Genomic DNA, 23,666 nt, shown 5'->3' with positions numbered 1-23,666 from the left:
TGTGATGAAGTGAAGATTCAACACAACCTGCTGCTTCCTCAGAAACAAAACTTTAATAATTGTTTTTTTACGTGTGTGAATGTTTCTGTTCAGTGTCCTGAGACGACGTCTGTTGGAGCTGCAGAAACAAACTGCAGTGAATCAGTTTAAATAAAGGTTGAATTAATAAGTTTTATATTATTATCATTAAATAGTGTTCAGCTTTAGGCTCAACATGGTCTGGTCAAAGTTTAGGTGTGATCGCCACCTGGTGGTAAAACACTGAACTTCCTGTTAGGGCTCAGATTTGACCCATCATACCAAAGAGGAAAACAAGTGCTGACGAGAACTTTAAAACTTAGAAAATAATGAATAAATGTTTCCAACTAGTTTCTCTTATCAACACAGAAAACTTAAAACAAGAATAAAAATAATAATAATGATGAAGCTGCACATTAAAATTACACCAACGTGTGTCGACTTTTTGAAATGAGGTGAGTGTCAGAGAACAGAGGCTGTGAACCATTTAATCTGAAACATGTTTCAGACTTTGCTTCAGATTAAACCCGTACCTGCTCGTTGGAGTACAGCAAGAAGCCGTGGTCTCCTCCGCAGATTATTTTAATCACTGCGCACCACTTCGATTCTGACAAACAAAAACAGAACAAGAGAAAACTGGAGAAATGTGCCAAAACATTTTGCTCATAAAAATTAATGTTTTTTTTTTACCTGCATTAGAATTTATAGACAGAGATGAACAAAAAGAATAAAACGGAGACGTAACAAAGAGAGATTATAAAAACTAATGTGAATTTATTTCAGTCAGCATTTAATAAATTAAATATTCTCCAGTGAGCGCACGCCGTCACATGACGACTTAATTTCTGATGCTTCATAATAAAAACTGCAGCAACCATTGATCGTTTCGTGAGACTGAGGCTTCATGTCTAATCGTGACAAAAAGCTTTTCCTAACTTGAATCGAGCTGAAACGAACTAGAGGGAGAAGTTGAGTAAATGGTAAAAAAAGAAGTTAGACATTAGGAGGGTAATAAAGTAAAAATAAATAAAAGAGCAGCTTGTTCCCTGAGTGAGGCGGGAACTGAACCCAGGTTGTCTGGTTCACAGGTAAGACTCATCCTCTGATCAGTCGTGTTTGTTTGTTTGTTTGTTTGTTTGTTTGTTTGTTTGTTTGTTTGTTTGTGATCAGGGTGATTAGTTCACGTGCCACAACAAACTCAGTCTTATAAACAGCACCTTCTCATGGTGGATCAACCAGTTTGATGGTGCTCAGATGATTAGCCATGGTTGGCCCACTGCGAGTGTGATACTTATGGGACTGTTTGTTGCAGCTCCTCGGACTGAAGAAGTCCTTTGGATGAAAGATGAGACGTTTCAACTAGAAGACTCCGTCCAGAGGACCTGACTGAACTTGGTTGGATTTTTCTTCCTGAACTTTTTTAAAATTTGTCCTTCGGTTCGTGCAGTGCACGAGAGTGACGCAGCGCCACTTCCAGCTCAGTACGACACGAACGAATCCCTCCTCAGCTGCAGCTCTCTGTGTGCACGTGCACGAATCGGCAGTTCATTCGCTGAATGAATCACTCCCTGCTCATCTACCTGCCAGCTGTGCTCGAGTGCCTGACCACTGAGATCCTGGAACTAGCAGGAAACACGGCTCATGACAGCAGAAGGACAGGATCGTCCCTCGGCACCTACGGTTGGCTGTCCGCAGTGACGAGGAGCTCGGCAGACTGCTGGGAGGAGTGGCCATCGCTCTGGGAGGAGTTCTGCCCGACATTCGGGCACTCCTACAGCCCGGGGGAACTGAGAGGCCAGCCGAGTCTGGGTGGACGGATCGGACGGCATCTGTATCGGCGTGTGTTTATTTTCATGTGGTTTGACTCAACATTAGCCGTTAGCTTAGAGACAGATGCTAACGTCACGTGAGCGTGTCCCCGCGAGGAGGAAACGGTTAGAGTCCCTCAGGACAGAGTCCGAGTGCGTTTCCTTCACCCAGTGATTCATGTGGTTTGTTTGCAGTGAACGAATCATGTTGCATTCGCTCGGGCGTCCACCGCGGTCCCTCCTCACTCGCACGGCGCCATCGTTCAGATTCACGTCACGAGTCGCAGAACGAGGACGCTCCACTCCCGACCGGCACGCTCGCGCCGAGCTCCACTGAACCGAGAAAGGAACGAGTCAGTTAAAGTGATTCAGTTCACTCACTCAAAAGATTCATTCATTCACACGAATCGTTCGTGGACAGCAACGCTGGCGGAGATTCAGCTCAGACTCCAAACCACAACAACCGCGCACGCCGTGTGCACAGCAAACGTAGGACTGAAAGATTAAATTCTACAGTTTAACGATAATAAGGTGAAGTGTCTGTTGCTAAACTTGGTTTTAATTAGGATCATACTCAGAGGGAAGTTTTATTAGACACGCCGCCTGCCTTTGTGCTGCTGGTACCTGCTCACACTGGAACAACTGGTTCCCAGAGACATTTACAAGTGGGCCATCCCAGCTGACTGAAATAACTGATCGGTGGATCAGTGGATGATCAGCCCCTAATCCTGACACTTTTAAGCTTTGGATTATATTAAAAACGATCTTGAATGATGACACCCACCAGTCCCTACAGATACAAACTGGAACATTGTCTAAAGGCACAACCAAATGTAGAATTTAGAACGTGTGAGAGAATAAATAAATGATAACTTCTGCATCCTGAAAGAGTTTCATAGAGGCTGTGGTACGTTGGCACATCTGGACAAGCAAGGTTAAAGTTCATCTTTCAAAAGGAAAACATCACAACTAACAGCTGGACAAGTTTAGCTGCGACACAGTCATCCTATGTTTTAAATGCCTTTTATTAATTCTTCAGTAATATTATTAGTGTGTTGTATTTTTTCCCATTCATTTTACTCCCATTGTTGTTGTTGTTGAGCACTTTGACAACAGGTTCTGTTTTAAATGTGCTCTATAAATAAAGTTGACTCGACTTCGTCTCCCACAGACACGGACCGAACCTTCGGCTCACCTCGTTGCAGATTCCCAGTCAGGAAACTTGCTTTGATGGGAAACAAACTTCTCGAGTCCCCCAGTAATCCCGTACCCAGTTGGCCATGACTGTTGCAACCAAACGCATACACCGTGCTGGAAGACGGCGCCAACGCCAACGTGTGGTACCTGGCAACAAAAATAAAGATTTATCGTGCAGTGGAACACGAACTCATCAGACACATCAGTTTTCCACTGATAGATTTTTAATTTTAAACGTTACAGAAACACAGTTGCAAACAACTCGTTTACATCTGTTCTTTTGATGCCTCGTTTAGTAGTGGAGGCTTTAAATGTTTGAATATTATTATTATTACCTCATAACTTCAACAGGTGTGTCATGATCCAAACAACAGTACATGAAGTACATCGCCTGATAAAAACCTTTTCAGTTGATAGTTTAATCTTGCTTTTGAAAAGCTCTAAAAACTCAAAGATAAAATAAATAAAAAAGCCTAACAAGTGCAACGTTGATGCTACTGAGGAATGAACTACTAAACAAAGTGATAAATGTTTTCAGGGATTGTGATCAAATGGAGCAGCTGCTTTATAACGAAACGGTGAACGACGTTAAACGTTTCTTCACAGAAGTCTCAGGCCCGGCTCACACGAGTCCGAGTGAAACCGGACCTCCTCTGCTCTGGTTCACCGGTCTGGATGCGACTGTGATCGTGCCGACACCTCGTGCACAACGCATGCAGCTCGCCCAGAATCAGTGTTGCCAGATAAACCCAATCCCTTTTTCTTGCCCCCTCCTTTTCTGTGCACGTGTTCACCAAACAACACGACCTCACACTTTGCACATTTGACAGTTTGGATAAAAATGTAATGATTTTAAAGCGACAGTACAAAAGTTCATCATTGTCTGTTGAGCAACCACGCCTGGCATGGAAACTACAGACCTAAAGCCTCCAAACCTTTCAGGTCCCACAGATCTGGAAAGACTGTAAAGCCCTGCGGATAAGGGACTGCTCAGTCCTGAACGACTTCCGGCCTGCTGCCCTGACCTCATTAGTTGGAGAAACCTGTATCGATAAAGGTTGAACGACTTCATTAGTAACAAAGTGAAAAACTGCTCTGGAGATCCTCTTGTCAAAAGTTGAAGATCATCTGGACCCACTTCAGTTTGCTTATCGTTCACGTAGAGGCGTGGAGGACGCATCAGGAACTCTTCAATATGATTTTAGGACACCTTGAAGGCACAAGAACTTTTGTAAGATTGTTTTTTTATTGACTTTTCATCTTTTTAACTGTATCAGCCCCACGTTAGCAGAGAAACTACCATGTCTGTACAGTCCGGACTCCTCATCTGTTGGCTGGTGGACTTTTTAACTGTTTGGTCTCAGCGTGTGAGGGTCAGCAGGGTTCTCTCTGATGTCCTTTTGTCCTTGGTGCTCCTCAGGGCTGTGTTCTTTCACCCCTTTTATTCATTTTATATACAAACGATTGTTGCAGCCAGTTCTGCAGCGTCACATTTTACAGTTTGCTGATGACTCCGTCATCCTGTTCCTTCTCAGCAGTGAAGACCCAGACCCTGGTCCTGTGGTCGGGGACTTCACTGAATGGTTGAGACTTCCTTTTTAAAGTTCAATGTTTCTAAGACAAAGGAGATGGTCATTGATGTCAGAGAAGACTCTTCAGCTGCAGCTCATTGACGGTGAAGCTGCTGAGGTGGTGCATCAATACAAACATCTGGGGACTGTTCTGGATGACAAACTGACCTTTGACCCCCATGTGGACTCACTTTGTAATCAGGTCCACCAGAGAAAGTATTTTTATCAGAAGCTGTGGTTTTAATGTTGATTCTACTTTTATGAGAATGTTTTATTGATTCTCTTTTAACGTTCATCTTCATCTGTTGGTTTGAACTCTGTATGAAAAACAGGAACAAACTGTCGGGGATTAACAGGATGTGCAGCAAAACTGCTGGTATAGTCCTACAGAACCTCTCTAACCTACAGAACCTCTCTGACCTACAGAACCTCACTGACCTACACAAGGTGAGGTCAGTGAACAAGGCCAGGCAGATTCTGGCAGATCCTGATCATTGCTCCATGGTGAGTTCAGGTGTCTTCCATCTGGACGCAGGTATCTTCTACTCAGATGTGGAACGAACAGACTGAAAAACTCATTCTTTCCTGTAGAGATCAGGCTTTTCAAAGAACACATGATTTCTGTTATTTTAACATCTTGTGGATGTTTTGTGTGCCTCCTGGCTGTGAAACAAATCGCTCCTCACAGAGATAACAACGATTCTTGGAACTTGAACTGTGGATCCATGTAAACATTGTCTGTGTTTTTGTTCATTTGCCCCAATAAACATTAAAAAACATGAATTTTACCAGAAATCATTGTAGTGTAAACTGGTCCTTGCTCTTGTATCGCTGGAATTTTGACCATATTTACAGGTTTAAACAGCAACAAGATCAATTTTCTCTCAGAATAAAGATCAAAGCCTTCTCAGTTTAGTTTTCATAAATCAAGTGCAGGAACTGAGAGACAACTTTAGTGAGAAACACCTATGAAACTAAAGTGCAAATATTGGGAGCTATAAAAGAGAATCTGACATTTCAGATGCAGGAGAGCATGAGGAAACTGAGTAAAATGAGAATGAATTGCTAACACAAAGACATCATTAGGACACTTGTGACTAAATTTTTAAATAATTTGCACAACATAAATGTTTGCAACATCCTGGAGATTTAAACTCAGATCATGAAAGTTCAAATTCAGTTTGATTTTAAGTGACACTTTGTGTTATTTCTCACAATTTTGTGTCTCCAACAAGTGACTAACAGTTGCAGAGACACATTTATGACGTGCACTGAAAAACATGTTGATCCTTCCCCAGTGTACTTCAATTCATCCCATCTAATTTGCTAAAACGTCACAATGTTCCTAAATGATGCTTTAATAAAGTTCACTGGGTCATTGTCTTACAGTGAGGTTTTCAATCCACAGTTAAAATATATTTAACTATTAAATATTAAAATATATTTAACTGCGAGTGCTTTAAGTAAATAAACCAGTAAAAAGGTTATAAACCAGTGTGGATACAATTCCAGAAGGAAAACTCCGTAACTAAGACGAATAAGTAACGGAAGATCTGACTGACAGTCTGAACATAATTTAAGTTTAACAATCACAGGATTTACACTCAGGCCGATGTCATTAATCCAACAGATTATCACGGGTCAGAGTTTGAGAACAGGAGCTACCTGCCACAGGCAATCTGGAACACCTCAGTGCCCATGAGCTCGAGCACTCTTCTTGGTAAAAGCTCGTTGTTGGTAGATCCGTGTCCCAGCTGACCCCACGACCCGTCACCGAACGTAAACAAGCCTCCGTCCTGCCGCCGAAACAGCAAAGTGTCAGATGTTCAGTCATCACAGACACAAACTAACAACTGTTCTGCATCCTTCACGCGTGTCAAACTCAAGGCCCGGGGGCCAAATGTGGCCCTCGTTGACATCTTGTCTGGCCCCCAAGATGTTGTTTTAAATGTAAAATACTTTTATCACTTTTTTTTCAGTAATCTTTGATTATGACGTCAAAAGTGCAAGAGAGAACGTCAAATGAGACCAATCACACTGTTGATGAGGAACCTGTGAGCAGGAGAAGATGTTGGTATCTGATTTGACTTAATGCAGATTCTCAAACCAGCTCTTCGTTTGAAGGTTTTCATTTTGACACCTTTTCTAAGAGTTTGACACCCCTGAAATAGAGCATTTAATTTCAGAAGGTGATCGACATTAATATACAGTTATTGATCAGTTAGCATCAACTGTATTCCAACAAGATTTCTTCCAAACTGAATTACCGTAATTTCTGGATTATAAGACGCTACTTTTTTCACAGACTTTGAACCCCGTGGATTAAATGCTGCAGCTAAATTATGGACTTTTCTTTTTTGACAGATTAACAAGCTTCCTGCCGCCAAAACATTTAGCCTCGTCACACCCGGGCGCTCACATAGCTGCTCAGTACACGTCTCTCTCTCGGGGGGGTGGGTCCTCGTGACTCAGTGAGACTACCTGTATAAATAAAGGTTAAAGAAAAATCTGACCAATGAGGTCACAGTGCCCCTCCGTGTCTCCCCCGTTCTCTCCTCTCCTCCCCGTTGGGCCCCGAGGGAGGGGGGAAACGCAGGAGGAAGGTGATGATAGCGATCGATCACTTCCTGGTAGGCTACTGTATTTTTATTTTTTTAACCAGCCGTGTTACGACTCTGTTCTGAAAAACAACCATTTACTGTATGTGTGTACATTACTGGTACTTTTTTTTAATTAAAAAAATATTTCTGAGTAAATATCTCATGTTCCAACGTGGACACCCACGGCTTATAGACAAGCACAGCCTATACATGTAAAAAATGTTGTTTTTTTATTTTATTTGGTGGGTGTGGCTTCTATTCAGGTGCGCTAAATAGTCCGGAAATTACGGTATTTGGCAAATTATTATTTTGGCACAAGAAGTGTCAAAATTTGTCTGATGAAAATGACAGAATAAAATAAATGCGTCAGTACGGCGTGTTGCTTATACCTTTGTGAGAGCTGCTGTGTGCTCAGCTCCACAGCTGATGTAGACGACTTTCTGAGATCTCAAAAACTTGATGTGACACGGAACAGCTCGATCTGAAAACAGAAACAAGACGCCCAGTCACTCCTACACTTCTGGTAGTTTGATGCATTTACCAACAAAAAATAAGTGAAACACAAAACTGGAGCTTCTGCGTTTGAAGAATGCATCAAAAAGCCAATCAAGTGGAAAGTGTAGTCTTTAAACTGTTTAAATAAACTTTAGCTCTGTCAAGTGAGAAAAACAGAAGAAACTCAAAAAATGTTTAAAAGTCTGAATCAGATTTTCTTGTCCTTGATGAAAACCTAAAACTTTAGGAGTTGCATTTTCTGCTAAAATAAATGAACGAGTGCTGAAATTTGCTGAAGAATGTGTAGTTAAAACTACAAAGCTGAAAAGAAGCTAAAAGAAGTTAAATACTAGCCAAAAGCAACAAAACACTAGCTGAAAGTCCATTTAAAAGCTAAACGCAGCAAAAGAACAGTGGTTCAAAACCAAAAACAGAAGAATAAGAAAAAAATTACAGCAAGTTTGCTAAAGTAGATTTCAAAGAGAAAAACTTTTTTTTAATTGAAGAAAAATCCATTTCTATGGGTGAAAAATTTGTAAAGAAATTAAAATTATTTGAAAAGCATAAAAATTACAACACGAGTGCCGCATACAACACATTATATATATACTATATACTACCTGTAGATAACCTGTATAAATAAAGGTTGAATGAATATGTAGGCCTGTCACGATAAACAATAAATCAATTAATCGCATGATGAAAATTATTAACCTTATTTTCATTTATCGGCTTTATCGTTTCTTCGTGTCTCTCTCTTTCTACTGAAGACACTGGACGACAAAAGGCTCAGGTGTTCTTCACTGACCCCTCCCTTTCTCTTTTTCTTTAAAATCAGTTGTAACATCCAAAATTGTGTTTTTGGATCAGTAAAAGCAGCTAAGCTGAGAAGCTAAGCTACGAGCTAAGCTAACAGGCTGAAATCGGGGGAAAAACCTCCTTCTTGTCGAAGCTCCAAAATTCACGGTTGAAACTCGTGCCTTCGTGTTAAAAGTTGTTTTTCTCTGCAAAAAGAAGCTGAGAACTTGTTTACTGGTTTTTATTAAAAGCTTTGTGTGAAAAATGCTAAAAAGCTCAAACCACCGAGCGTCCACCATTTTGAGAACCAAAGAGTGACAGCCCATGTCACGTCAAGGGGCCTCCCTCACATTTTTCTAAAAGAGTCACGCTGCTCGCTCCCTCACTATCCATCCTTCGGTTCAAACAGTCTTATACTGCCATCCAGTGGTCAAAAAAGATGCTACACACAAAAAATAACCAACATTTCCTCTTAAATTTGACAATAACTACTAATTATTGTCAAATTTCAAACATTATCATTTATTGCAATAATTTCTGAGACAACTAATTGCCCAACAAAATTTGATTATGATCACCTTGTTTGTCATTAAGACCGAGTTGTCCTGCTCTGTTTTTTCCCCAACCGAACACAGCCCCGGACAAGGACAAGGCAAAGCTGTGGTCTCCTCCAGCAGTTATCTGAGCCAATGGGATCCCTGCCAGAGACTTCAGAGGATGAGGGGACAGTTTGCTGGGCTCTCCTCTGCCCAGGCCCAGCTGCCCGTTGGTGTTCTGGCCCCACGTGAACAGTTGCCCATCTGGAAGAGAACACACATGACTGTATACTCATCTGGAGATAACTACGCAGCTGCACAAACATCTGGAGATATCCATACAGCTGCACAAACATCTGGAGATATCTATACTGTACAGCTGCACAAACACCTGGAGATATCTATACTGTACAGCTGCACAAACATCTGGAAATATCTATACTGTACAGCTGCACAAACACCTGGATATATCCATACAGCTGCACAAACATCTGGAGATATCTATACTGTACAGCTGCACAAACATCTGGAGATATCTATACTGTACAGCTGCACAAACATCTGGAGATATCTATACTGTACAGCTGCACAAACACCTGGAGATATCCATACAGCTGCACAGACATCTGGAGATATCTATACTGTACAGCTGCATAAACATCTGGAGATATCTATACTGTACAGCTGCATAAACATCTGGAGATATCTATACTGTACAGCTGCACAAACATCTGGAGATATCTATACTGTACAGCTGCACAAACATCTGGAGATATCTATACTGTACAGCTGCACAAACATCTAGAGATATCTATACTGTACAGCTGCACAAACACCTGGAGATATCTATACTGTACAGCTGCATAAACATCTGGAGATATCTATACTGTACAGCTGCATAAACATCTGGAGATATCTATACTGTACAGCTGCACAAACATCTAGAGATATCTATACTGTACAGCTGCACAAACATCTGGAGATATCTATACTGTACAGCTGCACAAACACCTGGAGATATCTATTCTGTACAGCTGCACAAACATCTGGAGATATCTATACCATACAGCTGCACAAACATCTGCGAGTACAGCTTTGACAAGAAAGCCGACAGCTACTCCGAAGTCCGGCCACGTTGACATTTTACCGTCTAAAACAACAAACTTCAAACATTTTTATATTTATTTAAGCAAACACTTTTACACAATGTCCCTTTGGCATCAGATGGTTATTCATCACATTTTCCACAACTGAAGAACTCGATATTGCTCCGAGTTATGATGTGAAATAAAAAAATGAAACAGTAATTTCTGTAACTGTTATTAAATTTTGGGGGAGGAGCTGTTCTCTGGTTTTCATTCTTGGCAGCAAATCGTTTAGATTCCTCTTGAAATTCCCTCATGCTTTAGAAAAAGGAAGGCTCGTCACTGCTGCCAAATGCTAAGAAGACACAAAATGCACCGACTGGCCAAAAAAAAAGTCTCCACCTGGATTTAACTCATCAAACAGGTCCGAGCCTCCTGCTGGATCATCACTGCACGGACGATCATGTTTCAGCTGCAACAAGTTCTTTAACTCCAACTGGTGCAATGAGCTGCTTCTCATTTCTTCAACAACATGATGAAAGACTCATGGTGGTCGTGGAGAAGATGTCCGTCTGTTGGAGAAGGGTCAAATCATTGGCATCAAGCAGAGGAAACATCTCAGGAGATTGTAGAAACTAAAACTGGGTGAAGAACTGTCCAACGATTATTAAAAACTGGAAGGACAGTGGGACCCATCGTCTTCCAGGAAGAAATGTGGCCGGAAATAAATCCTGAATGATCGTGATCATTTAAACGTTTGGTGAAATCAAATGGAAGAAGAACACCAGCAGCACTCAGGGCTGTGGTTCATAGAGACAGTAAGAACATTTCCACACACACAATGTGAAGGAACTCAAGGGACTGGGACTGAACAGCTGTGGAGCCTTAAGAAAACCACTAACCAGTGAGGCTAACTGGAAAAAAGGCTTCAATTTGCTAGGAAGCATAAAGATTGGACTCTGGAGCAATGGAAGAAGGTCATGTGGTCTGATGAGTCCAGATTGACCCTGTTCCAGAGTGATGGTGCATCAGGGTCAGAAGAGAGGCAGGAGAAGTGATGCACCCATCATGCCATGGTGTCTAGTCATCAATGCAAGATCTTGGTGAAAAATTAATGCAACACTGGATGAAACAGATCTTGTGACGTTAAATAAGTTTATTGAAACAAAGACACAGAGAATGATGTGATCAAAGATAAAGGAGGTCCAACGAAACATTAGTGTGACTTTTGTTTTGGCCAGGCTGTGTACTCTGACGTACAGTGGTGCTTGAAAGTTTGGGAAGCCTCTATAATTCTCTTCTTTTTGGTCACAGACCAAAAACATGCATGTTAGGCTGACTGGTAACTCTGAATTGTCTCTAGGTGTGAGAGAGAGTGAATGGTTGTTTGTCTCGTTTGTCTCTATGTGTCCCTGTGATGGACTGGAGACCTGTCCAGGGTGTCTCTCGCACAGTGACGGCTGGACATGGACACCAGTGACCCCCACGGTCCGAAAAGGAAGAAGCGGGTAAGGAAGGAAGGTGGAGCGGATGGATGGATGGATGGATGGATGGATGGACGGACGGACGGATGGATTATAGAGACTTTGTCATACCTCTAGAAAGTGCCATGCAGTGCTGGTTCCCACACATCACTTGGGAGATGCTGTGATCACACAGTCTTTTCACCAGCCTGAAGTAAACAGAAAAAAATAACTTTTTTTTTTTACAAATATATAATTTTTAAAATCTTTTTTTTTTTAAACTCACAGTAGATTTTGTTTACTACTACAGAGTTGATGTAGCTTTGATGGTGACATATCTCCATGTTTTAGGTTGTTTTTTAACAAATCAACAAAGAGCTGAATGTTTGGGTGATACAAGTGTAAAGGCGGTCAGGCCGCCTGCGCAGCAGCTTTATTTCCACCACACATTGTGCACGTTTCCACCACACATTGTGCACGTTTCCACCACACATTGTGCACAGTTTTTATACCTTCACCAGAAGTCCACAACTAAAGGTGTCCAAGTAGTCAAGTAAACTGCACAATAAGAAGCATGTGAGGATTTTGTTTTTGGGACATAAAATAAAAATAGGAAGTTTGTTTTTTTGTCCAGCTTGGCTGAAAGTTAGTCTTTAACAATGATCCAAATGGTCACCTTGGAATCCGAACAATCTCCACAGTTTCCAGGCCAAGCTGTCCCCCTTCACCAGCTCCCCAAGCAAACACCTGACCTTGATCATTTATGGCCATTGAATGGGCACGACCGCACGAAACCATCGTGATCTTCTGCGTATCCAGAGCCACCACCAGTTCTGTGAGGAGAAGGGAGTTATTATGAGACACAAAGGCAAATTAAAAAATAGCAAAAGCTTTTATTCACAAGTAATTAGCCAATGTAGTTTTCGAGAAGTGTTTCTCTGTACTGGCACTGAACTGGGAATGCAAGCGAACTTTAATGTTTTTGGTGAAAGATGTTCGAGTGGGTAGGAGTTACTCTGAATAAAAGAAGAGGTTGCTTCTGCTTATCTGAGGCAACGGATCGATGGATCCTGGTAAGTGGAGGGAGCCGCTTCATCCACCACCAGGAAGAATCTTTGGCCGCCCCAACCATGTGACAAAGCTAGCTATACTTGTAAGCAATATACGGTAAAAACTACAAAGCATAGCTTTCCCAAACGATTGGGGCGGCTGGTTTACATACACCGGTACCGTAATTGCCCATCTATAGAGGCACCAGAATATAAGCCGCACAAACTATATTTAAATGAATAAATCTGTACATAAATAAGCTGCGCCTGTGTATAAGCCGCAGGTGTTCACGTAACATGAGTGGCAGCACAGCTACAGAGAGAGATGTGCAGCTTGGTGTAAATCAAGAATCAACCACCAGCTGATGTTTTATACACTTGATCTTCCTGTTCGCAGACGGAGTGAACCCCACAGGTCGCCGTGAAACCACCTCCCTCACTCATGGTTACTCTGCTGAATGACCCAACACAAACTAACAAGATGAACATATAAACTAGGCTAACAAGAACAGACTAATCACTAAAAGAACAATAAACAGCTGTCAGTGTTGCCAGATCGCACCATAGAAACAAGCAACCAGCTCTATGAAAACAAGCCCAACTGGCAACCCACCACATGGTGTAACACAGAGGCCGTTTTGAAAAAGTACAAACATACATTTATTATGGCATTACATATAAACAGCAAAATTATACTAAACACTTTGAACAACATACTTACAGCAAATACAACAGCAAACTCAAAGTAAACACAGTCAACAAAAAACTTGCAACTATGCTGAAATTGTTAACAATGAACATAAATTTTACCCATAATCCCTCAATGAGGCCATGTGACCAACAGTCAACCATAGCAGAATACTACAGTACGCACCGGTAACATACACAAATACTACAGTAGATGGGTTTTTTTTCTGATCAGTGCCGGTAACACGGCAGGAAGTCATCGATCTCCTTCTTCAAGCTGTCCTCCTGCTCCACGGAGCAAAAAGTTGCTCTGTGAGCATGTGACACTCACATGCTCTGCACATGCAGTTGGTCAAAAGTGTTTTAACCTTTATTTATACAGGTAGTCTCACTGAGTCACGAGGACCCCCCCCCCAAGAGACGAGTACTGGGCAGCTATGTGAGCGCCCGGGTGTGACATCACGAGGCTAAATGTTTTTGGTGGCAGGAAGCTCGTTAGACCGTGAAAACAAAAATCCATAAATTAGCTGCAGCCGTGGGTTCAAAGCGTGTGAAAAAAGTAGCGTCACCAGAAAGTGCGGTACTGGTATATATGGTGAGCAACTGGGATTTGGGACTAGCAACCAGTTATCTATAGCAACCTCTCATATGCCTGGAACAATTAACCTGACGGTTTCTGCTGATGACACTCAGAGGTTACCTGGGGAAGTTTCGTCATTGTTGCGACCCAGCTGTCCGCAGCTGTTAGAGCCACACGTGTACACGCTCCCGTCATGCAGGAGGAAGAGCGTGTGCTGCCCTCCACATGCAACTTCCTTCAGCCCTCGCCCACTGAGCACGTGGCAGTCCCTCGGCCCAAACACAGGGTTCCTCTCAACGCCGATTCCCAACTGCCCATCCCTGGCGTTCCCCCAACACAGCATGGCGGTGGGAGGAGAGGAAAGGAGCAGCAAACTGAGGAGGAACAGAGCGTGAGAGCCAGGAGGAGGAACAGAAGAACTTTCAAGCTGTACAGCAGCCCCGCTTTCTCCTCTTCAAGTAAAGTCCAACCCTGGAAGACAAAAGCAGCAGGATGTCATGAGCGTCATCCGGAGCACCTGCTGATCACCGGGCTGCATTAAACGTCCTGACAATATCTATCCCACACAACTCTTGCAAAAGGTAGACGACAACGTTTCTGCCTGCGTTTGTGCGTGCACGTGTCTGTTAGTGAACATCTCTTGCACCATTGCATGAATTTTGATTATACTTGCAGAATCATTTAAAGTTCATTTACAAGTGATTAACTTTTGGAATCGGTTTAATTCAAGATGGCCACTACAGCCGGATAAGCACGGAGAACACAAAAACAGCTGGAACTCAGTCAGTTTTGAAGAATGAACTAAAATCAGATGTACTGAGAATCATTAACACACGCCCTGACTGTGACATTAACTTTACTGCAGCAATTTACGGCTTTGAAATGCTTGGAACTCGTTTGAGGCAAACATCTGGATTATTGAGCATGAATCAGGATATTCTGAACCACTTTGGCCACGACCCAGCTCTTCTTATCCACTGCACCTAATTCTTCACTTCCTCCCTCACTTCCTGCTTAACTGAAATTAAATCCTGGTTTACGCCTAACTTCCTTAAATTAAACAGTGATAAAACAGAGTTTCTACTCATCGGCACCAAATCCACCATATCTAAAGTCGACAGTTTGTCCCTCACCATCGACAGCTCCGTGGTTTCTCCCTCACGTTAAGTCGTTCTTGACAGCTCTCTCTCTTTTCACTCTCACATCGATAACATCACCCGCTCTGCATACTTCCACCTTCCAAACATCAACCGTCTCCGTCCATCCCCCTCCCCACACTCTGCTTCCATCCTGGTCCATAGTTTGGTCACTTCTCAAATTAACTTAAATTAACTCTCTCCTATTTGGTCTGCCATAAAAATGACTCCGTAAAATTCAAATGGCTCAAAATTCAGCTGCCCGCATCGTCACCAACACCCCCTCATTTCACCACATCACCCCAGTTTTACAGCAACTTCACTGGTTTCCAGTCACTTTCAGAATCCAATTTAAAATCCTGTTGGACACATTCAACACCATCCCTTCGTTCTTCCTCTTCCATCCTCCTCAGCACCGTGGGACACCGAGACTTTCTCACTCTGCCCCCAGACGTCCGTAATACTGACTCCTTCAGATCTTCAGATCACAACTCATCTGTTCACGTTGGCCTTCTCACTTTCATTTCTTGTTATTTTCTTCTTGGTTTAGTGGTTTAAAGCCATTTTATATTGTTTTACTTTGTGTTTTTAATGTTGTGAAGTGGCCTTGGGTGTCTTGAAAGGCGCTAACAAATAAAATGCATTATTATTATTATTATTATTATTATGGCCTCAAACAAGTCGGTGGGGGAGAGGGTGGACTCCAGAAACAATCAGAGCACCATCAAACTGAAGATGCTGTTTATAAGACTGAGTTTGTTGTGGCTCCTCGGACTGATGAAGTCCTTTGGATGAAAAATGAAACGTTTCAACAAGAAAAAACTGTCCAGAGGACCTGATACAGCTGTTCACCATCTACTATTATAAAATAGTTTCGTCCTAAATTTAAAGTGTTTAAAGCAGAAGGTTTTAATTCAGTCTGGGTAACAACATAAAGATTGTCTATTAGCAGCATCAGCACAAGTAAGGAGAAGTTAAAGCCTGTAAGTCCAAGATGTGGTGACCTCCATCGATGATGATGATGATGATGATGCCTCTGTTTATCAGAGCGCTACTGCTAGCTGCTAACTTTAGCCACCTTCTTTCTGAGAACGGTAAAACTTCACCTGCGGTGTCAGGACGAGTATTTTAAAGCGCTTTTTGAACAGCACATCTAACTGCCCCTTGTGGTGTTCAGCTTGTTAAATTAACCAAAACACGCAGCAGCTGAGAGCTAGCAAGGTAAAGCTGCTAACTTTCAAAGCCACAAACCACAAAGCTGCTGGTCACATCTGTCGTCAACACGGCTCGCTGGCAGAGCCACGACTTGTTCGTTTGAATGATTAAAAGCAGGCTGATTATTTACCATGGCGAAGGCATCTTGAGGAAGCGCGACAGCTGATTATTGGAATTATTCTTCTTCTTCGGTTTTTTTGGCGGTGGGTGAACAACACACGGTGCACATGAGCGCCACCCCTATTTAGTTGATGTTTTTCTTAGTTCATATCTTTGATGTTATTACTGTTTTTCTTATACATTTTATTGTTGGATGTAACTGGGACCCTGTGGACATAATTTCGCTCCACCACATGTACCACATGAGGTGCGAATGACAATAAAGAAACTCTGACTCTGATTTTATTGTTTATAACACTATTTTTATTTACTCTTTATTTGCATTTTGTTGTTGTGTACTGTTTGTTGCTGTCTGTATCTGTCGTCAGTCTAAAACACGTCTCTCTTGTAAATGACTCCTCGGGACTCCTGGATAAATGAAGGTTGAATTTGATTTTCCTACCTGAGCCGGACCTCAGATGCCGCTAAATGATTGGTTTATTGACCTGTCAACAACTATTTTTGACCAATCATATTGCGTGTTGTGAAACGAAACGACTTCTGATTGGTGCGGCAACACCAAAGGTTTTGTTTGATAACATCCGACGCGGCGACGCAGGAGGTTGTTGTTTTTTATTTGGATCGTTGGAAGTCACTGTTGGAGAAGTCAGGAAACAATTGAGTCTAAAAATAAGGTTTAAATATCCAAGGTATGACTTTCAACATACAAGTGAGGGGTCGGAGGGTTGTTATTGATCGTTCTGTTATTGATTCTGCTGGACAGACTGTTGAAGCTAGCTACTTAGCTTACAATTCAAATGAGCTAACGCGGGCTCTGTATAAAAAACACGGTTTTGGACTAAATGGTTGGTTAGTACAGCAATATGTCATATCTATAACAACCCAGCTGTGTGTTAGTAAGTGCCTTGTAGGTTATTAATTTAAGACGCTTCGTGTTGCACAGGATCGCGCTAACATTAGCAGCTAGCTTCGTGTTGCGTCATTCGCTAACCGAACTTTTTATTTTTATTACGAACCTCGGCTCAGATTAACGATTAACCTAACAAGCTGGAACATTTCAGACCTCTTGTTTGAAGAAAACTGGTGCTTTTACTCGTTAACACAAGTAAGTCTGAGTTGGAGTTGGTGTTTTTGGACATCCCGTTCTCAAAATGACCCATTTGTTCTTAAAGTCCAGATTAATATTAATTATTAACGTTCCGAGCTGCATCTGTCAAGTTTTATGTTTTTACTTTTACTGCAAGGCAAAACAGTGTAAAGACAGATCTTATGTGGGGCCAAAGGTACAGGTCTCTTGAGGCTCAGTGGGATTAACCTGTATAATTAAAGGTTGAATTAATAAAATAAAGTTTGTAGGCTCAATCATCCAAGTAGATGACGACAACAAAGGTTAAATTATAGAGTGCTTTTCACATAAAATCAAAAATCCGTTATTTGCAGTGTCCCGTTTGTTAAAAACAAGCAGCTGGTTGGAGGACGTACCATTCTGTGTGGTTTCTGCTGCACCGAGTTGTATTTGTTTTAAATGACCCTGGTTGTCTCTGTTGAGGCACAGCTTGTGTTGCATTCTGTGAAATTCTACCTCGTTTTTCAGACCGCTTGGACATCGCTGCCTCTACGTCCAGTCCATCCCCTGAGATCGTTTCGTCAGGGGGATGTCAGCAGCCCGTCTCCTGCGCTTGGCGAGGTGCAGCGGTCCTCCTGTAGGATCTTTACATAAGGCTCCTGTTTCGCTACCATTTCAGCGTGACGGCTACAAAAAGGAATTCCCAATCTTCTGCAGGCAGCTTTATGGTCCCTCAGGAAGACGGTGCAGCAACACACGGTTTGATCCAGATAGCAGTGGCCACGTTACTACCTGGGATTCATTTGGCATCTGGGATAATCGTATCGACGAGCCCATCCTGCTTCCTCCCAGCATCCGTTATGGAAAGCCTATTCCCAAAGTCAGCCTATCAAAGGTAGGCTGCGCTTCCCTTATTGGTCAGCGCAAGGAGAATGAGGACCGTTTCCAGGTCTCTCAAATGACTGACAGCATCCTCTACTTTGCCGTGTTTGATGGGCACGGTGGACCTGAAGCTGCTGACTTCTGCGAGAAGTTCATGGAGAAGTTTATCAAGTAAGGATAATAAATGTGTTTATATTTATTGTTACATGTAACCGACTTTGTGGTTTGAATGCCAGATGTCAGCAGATGTTCCTTCTGATTTTCTTTCAGGGACCATGTGGCAGAGGAAGACGACCTGGAAGAAGTTTTAACAAAAGCCTTTCTTGAAGTAGACAAGGCTTTTGCCAGGCACTTACACTTCTGTCCAAATGGTAGGTTCTGTCATGTAATACGCTTAAATAAATTGTATGTGATATATAGACACTTGAATAGCTATGGATGTAATATATGTAAGGATGTTTTTACATCTTTAAAACATAATTTACTCATTTGGGCTTTGAGGCTTTGGATTTTTTTAACTGACTTGACATGTGCACTTTTGGTTAGAGGTGTCGTTTTCTCCAAAACCTCCAATAACTGATTAATTTGAACCAACCACAAGCGGAGCAAACATTAGAGCTTCAGTAATAGATCATTGCATTTATATTTACAGACCGTAACCAAATTAAAGAGAAACGTGTGTACTTGTATGGATAAATGCAGTACAGACCATGAAGTGTCACAGAACGTTTTTAACTCTCACTGTATTTTAAGTGTTTTACTAATATTTAGAGTATATTTCTACAAACACTAAATCAGTTTTAATGGCTTGATTTTTTTACTTGTTTGCTTTGTTTATTACCTTTTTCTTTAGAATATTATAAAAATGTATCTGGGCTTCACCAGGACTTAAAGTAAAGACAACTTGAGGTGAACAACAACATATGACATGTTAGAACGTGACTATTTTACCTGATCAGAACCAAATGTTTTTTTTAATTGTCTCTTCTCGTTAAGACCTTAGAGCTGACAGAAAACGTTAGCTTTGTTCTTTTTACTTTTCATGTTTTTTCAGTTTTATTGTTGAAGGTTCTTGAGCGTCCTACAAAAGAATAATCAAAACGTTTCGCTCAATAACTTCAGCATTACGTGTTCGCCTCAAGCTTTTAGAAACTACAGATTAGTTTTAGATATTTTTGACGTTTGAGACAAAGGTTTACATCTTTAATATAACAAGCATGCCTTTTTGATGTGGCCTGATTTGGGCCACGCTGTGTGAAATGTCCCAATATGCCTGTGTGTGTGTGTACATGTTGTCTACGGCAGCTGCTGACCCAGCTAAGAGCTGGAGCCCCTTGGTACCAATGAGGATGACGAGAGGCTAGATATTGAAGGAGAGTCCAGCGGGTCCTAAATCCTGGACTACTGGAAGGTTCTTTTTCTCTCAATCCTCTCTCTCTCTTCTTCTCTTACCAAGTGTATGCTTCTTGTGAACCAGTGCTTCAGTGTGAGGAGGTGTATGAAGCGTTCATCTGTCTGAGACAGACCATCAGATGCAGCAGGTTGAAGGGAGGGTTGCATAAACCTTACAATCTGTAGACGGCCATTACTTAATATTTAACGAACAGTTGTGTCTTGCAGGCCTACAATTATTCAGTCAGATGCCTTAAAGTGATAGTTCCCATCTTTTGAAGTGGGGGTCAGTAGCACTACACAATACCTCGATTTAGGTTTGAATTTGAACGATTCCGATTCCTCGTTTCGATTCCGGTTCCTATCTTGGCACGATCTAAAATTATTTCAAGTGCTGCGCTGAGCCGACTGGTCGTTCCTTTGATTAAAGTTAAGCCACACTTTGATCGCGGCCGCTCACTGTCCATGGTTGCGCGCACTCGTCCTGCGTATTCTTCTTCGTTGGTGTTCAGCGGCTTCTTCTTCCAGTCGGTGGACTGGGCATCGAAAGTAGGAATCGAAAATAAAAAATGCGAACGATTCTGGAAGAATCAGAGTGTTGGTCCCTGTTCCAATCGATTCTCGAGACTCGATGCCCAGCCCTAGTCTGGGTTGATGAGCTACAGGCTAGTCTGAGCGGTGCCCTGACCACGGTGGGTTGATGCGTCTTACAAACCTTTGCAACACCGTCAATGAAAAACTAAAGAAGAATAATAATTTAGTTTCAATAAAATGTTAATGAGTTTATTTAGCGACATGATAAACATTAGATTGATTAGTTTGTTAAAAGGAGTTTAATGAGAGGTTTTTTTTTTTAGTTTATTTAATGTAATTATTATTTTTAACTTAAATCAAGTTTATTGTGTATATTTACTGTTTATTTAATGCCATTATGCTGCTGGACTTTTTGAAGTTCCCTCTGGAATTTACATTTCATTGTTATTTACACACAGTCCTGTAACTTTTTCCTAAGAGTAAACGGTAGCGGCAGCAGCTAGCTGTAGCACTCTGGTTCATTTCAGACAAGAATATTAAAAGATATCGACTGGAACGACCGTGTAATCTGAAAGTGATGGTGCAAGGTTTATGAACAGCTGTTGGCTGCACGAGTTACAGGCTGACGGTGTTTGGAGACGACAGCGATACGTTTTGGCCTCGACTTCTCCGTCTAGCCATTAGCTCATCGAGATGATCAGAATTAAACTTCCTCCAGACTGAGGTCATCTTTAACCAAATGCCGCTTCAAATGATACGAAGTATCCCTTTATGCAACTAAAGTTTACTGTGGAGCATCTAAACCTTTCTGCTAGGCTCAAATGGAAAGCCGACGTTCTGCTGCTGTTTTGCAGTAACAGTTTTCACAAGAACTTAGTTTTACACATGAAGTCACTTTAACCTTTTTAGGTGAATGATTTTTACACATTTAGGATTGATCTATCACTTTAGTTGAGGTGTTGCTCTTCTGCTGGACACCCACGAGCCACTTGTAATTTGTTTTATGGTTTATCTGTAAATTAATCTGCTCTGAACCTCAGTTCTGTGCATCACCAGCTCCACCTACATGCACTGCATCCTTCGTTTTTATTGTGTAATCCAAGTTTAAGACTCACGTGTTCATGTTTTACTCTGTGGACGTGAGGTTGTGACATGCATCGTGTGGTTGTTGACCTTCTGTGTGTTTCTTCATGACTTGTTCCACGTCTGATGGTTCCTCCCATGTCTTTGTAGGACCGGGGATAAATGCAGGAACCACTGCCACTGTGGCCCTGTTGAGGGACGGCATCGAGCTGGTGGTTGCCAGTGTGGGGGACAGTCGTGCCATGTTGTGCCGTAAGGGCAAGGCCCTTAAACTCACTGTGGACCACACGCCTGAGAGGAAGGACGAAAAGGAGAGGTGCGTGAGGCCGGCAGTAGACGGACCTGACTTCTACAGCTCCTTTCTATCTGATCAAGACACTCCAAGCTCTTTACAACACACACTGTGCCCTCATTTACCTCCAACACACACATTCTTCCACCGATGGGACACACATCAGAGGCAATGAGGGGTTCAATGCCTTGCCCAGAGACACTTCAACATGTGACGACTGGTGGAATCGAACCCTCAACTCTCCCATTGGAGGAGGACTGCTCTAACCACTCAGCCATAGCTCCCAGTACTGCAGTATATTTTAGCCAGGAGAGGTTTGATGTAAATTGGAGAATTCCAGGATTTCTGCTGTTTGGAAAACACAAACTTTTATTGGTTTAGTTCTCATAATTCTAAGATTTAAACTTGTTTTTTTTAATCAAAGTAAGAAGATGGTTCATACAGACCTAAACAGCTTCTGTCAGAAAATATTGCAGTTTGATTTATGTTTTCTGCCGAGTTTTATTTGCCTCAGCTAGATTGCGTGTTTTTCAGGGTAAAGAAAAGTGGAGGCTTCATCACCTGGAACAGTCTGGGACAGCCCAACGTCAACGGGAGGTTGGCAATGACCCGCAGCATTGGAGACTTTGACCTGAAGAAGACCGGAGTCATTGCTGAACCAGAGACGAAGAAAATTAAAGTAAGAGTTGTTTCGTCTGATAAACTGAACCAAATAATTCATTCCAGTGAACCAGTATCGAACCAGTAGCAGTCGCATTAAAATGGGTTCATTCATTCAATGCTTCTTTTCAGTGACATCTAGTGGCAAAATTAGAGACAGCAAAACAATGTTTCATTAATTTTGGAGCGAGGTTTGAGTGATTTATAATAATAATAATGTCATCACAATGTCAGCACTGTATGTTTCCATACAATGGCGAAATTAGTCTCTGCATTTAACCCATCCACCACCAGGTGGTGCAGTGGGCAGCTATTGAAAGCGCCCGGGGGACATTTTGGGGATGAGACGTGCTGCCCAGAGACGCCACGTGATGTGCAGTGACTGGGGATCGAACCTGGGACTTTCGGGTCCCAAGCCGGCTGCCCTGCCTCTACACCATCTCGGCCCCCTATTTATGTATTATTTTTAAGATTGATTCTGTAAATGCAGTTCGAATAAGTCGTGCACGGCGATACAGAGGACGTGCTGGAATGGAAGAGTGGGGGTGATTAACAACAAGGTGTGGGATTCAAAGATTTTTATTAGGAAACAATTTTTCCACCTTTTTTTGGACTAGAAGTTAATTTTGCTGATGTCACCTTTTGAGAACACAGACATGAGGCTGGTGTGCGCACGTATCGTTTCCTTCGTGCTTGACTCGATGACTTTGGAGACACGGCAAGCACTAGACCTGTGCAAACGGAAGTATGCAAACTAATTATTAGTTGAAAGATGTAATAAAAAAAAACATCCAGATGGATCACTGCCAGCGACCCACCTGAAGCTTAACTGGACTGGACCCAGCGCCACGTCAGCGGGCGGTGGTGGATTCCACCCGCACCTGTTTTTAGTTTTGCTTTTTACGTATCGCATGTTAGAGCGAGTCCGCGCAAAACGAATCACAAAGTAGCGAGGGACTACGTATCTCGGGGTTTTGTTCATGAGTGGGGGAAGAACGGAGCGCGAGTTTGACAGACGGATTGGTGCAGCGTCTGCAGTATTGTGGACTCTGTGCTGGTCCGTTGTAGTGAAGAGGGAGCTGAGCTGTAAGGCAAAGCTCTCTGTTTACTGGTCACTCTATGTTCCTCCCCTCACCTCTGGTCATGAACTCTGAAATAGGGGAGAAAGAATCACAAGTGATTTTAAGTTGCTTCCTCTCAGCAGTTTAATGGAATGAGATGAGAACGCCCCCTGGTGGTGGACGCGGCACTTTGCGCCCCCTGGTGGTGGATGCAACACTTTGCGCCCCCTGGTGGTGGATGCAACACTTTGCGCCCCCTGTTGGTGGATGTGGCACTTTGCGCCCCATGGTGGTGGATGCGGCACTTTGCGCCCCCTGGTGGTGGATGTGGCACTTTG

The 23,666-nt window shown here is 42.4% G+C and overlaps 2 protein-coding genes across 2 annotated transcripts in view; one reads left to right on the top strand and one right to left on the bottom strand.

The window, feature by feature from the left end:
* Positions 1–2,100: 2,100 nt before the first annotated feature.
* On the bottom strand, positions 2,101–14,230 carry LOC119423013 (probable E3 ubiquitin-protein ligase HERC3). Its single transcript, XM_037690425.1, has 8 exons — positions 14,008–14,230; positions 12,248–12,404; positions 11,704–11,780; positions 9,066–9,287; positions 7,584–7,675; positions 6,260–6,390; positions 3,022–3,170; positions 2,101–2,159 (listed from the first exon to the last, which is right to left on the bottom strand). Exons 1-8 carry the CDS (start codon positions 14,228–14,230, stop codon positions 2,101–2,103), a joined length of 1,110 nt encoding a protein of 369 aa, XP_037546353.1.
* Positions 14,231–16,937: 2,707 nt separating this feature from the next.
* ppm1kb (protein phosphatase, Mg2+/Mn2+ dependent 1Kb) overlaps positions 16,938–23,666 on the top strand; it is a 10,318-nt gene continuing 3,589 nt past the window's right edge. The window contains exons 1-5 of the mRNA XM_037690654.1: positions 16,938–17,047; positions 17,953–18,477; positions 18,577–18,677; positions 21,466–21,631; positions 22,142–22,286. Of these exons, the coding sequence (XP_037546582.1) occupies positions 18,014–18,477; positions 18,577–18,677; positions 21,466–21,631; positions 22,142–22,286 (876 nt within the window). The 5' untranslated portion in view covers positions 16,938–17,047; positions 17,953–18,013. The remainder of the gene's footprint in view (positions 17,048–17,952; positions 18,478–18,576; positions 18,678–21,465; positions 21,632–22,141; positions 22,287–23,666) is intronic.

The sequence above is a fragment of the Nematolebias whitei genome, chromosome 16 (assembly GCF_014905685.2).
Source record: "Nematolebias whitei isolate Nwh7 chromosome 16, NemWhi1, whole genome shotgun sequence".
NCBI lineage: Eukaryota > Metazoa > Chordata > Actinopteri > Cyprinodontiformes > Rivulidae > Nematolebias > Nematolebias whitei.
The sequence above is the reverse complement of the archived record's forward strand: the minus strand, read 5'-3'. Positions and strand labels throughout refer to the sequence as shown.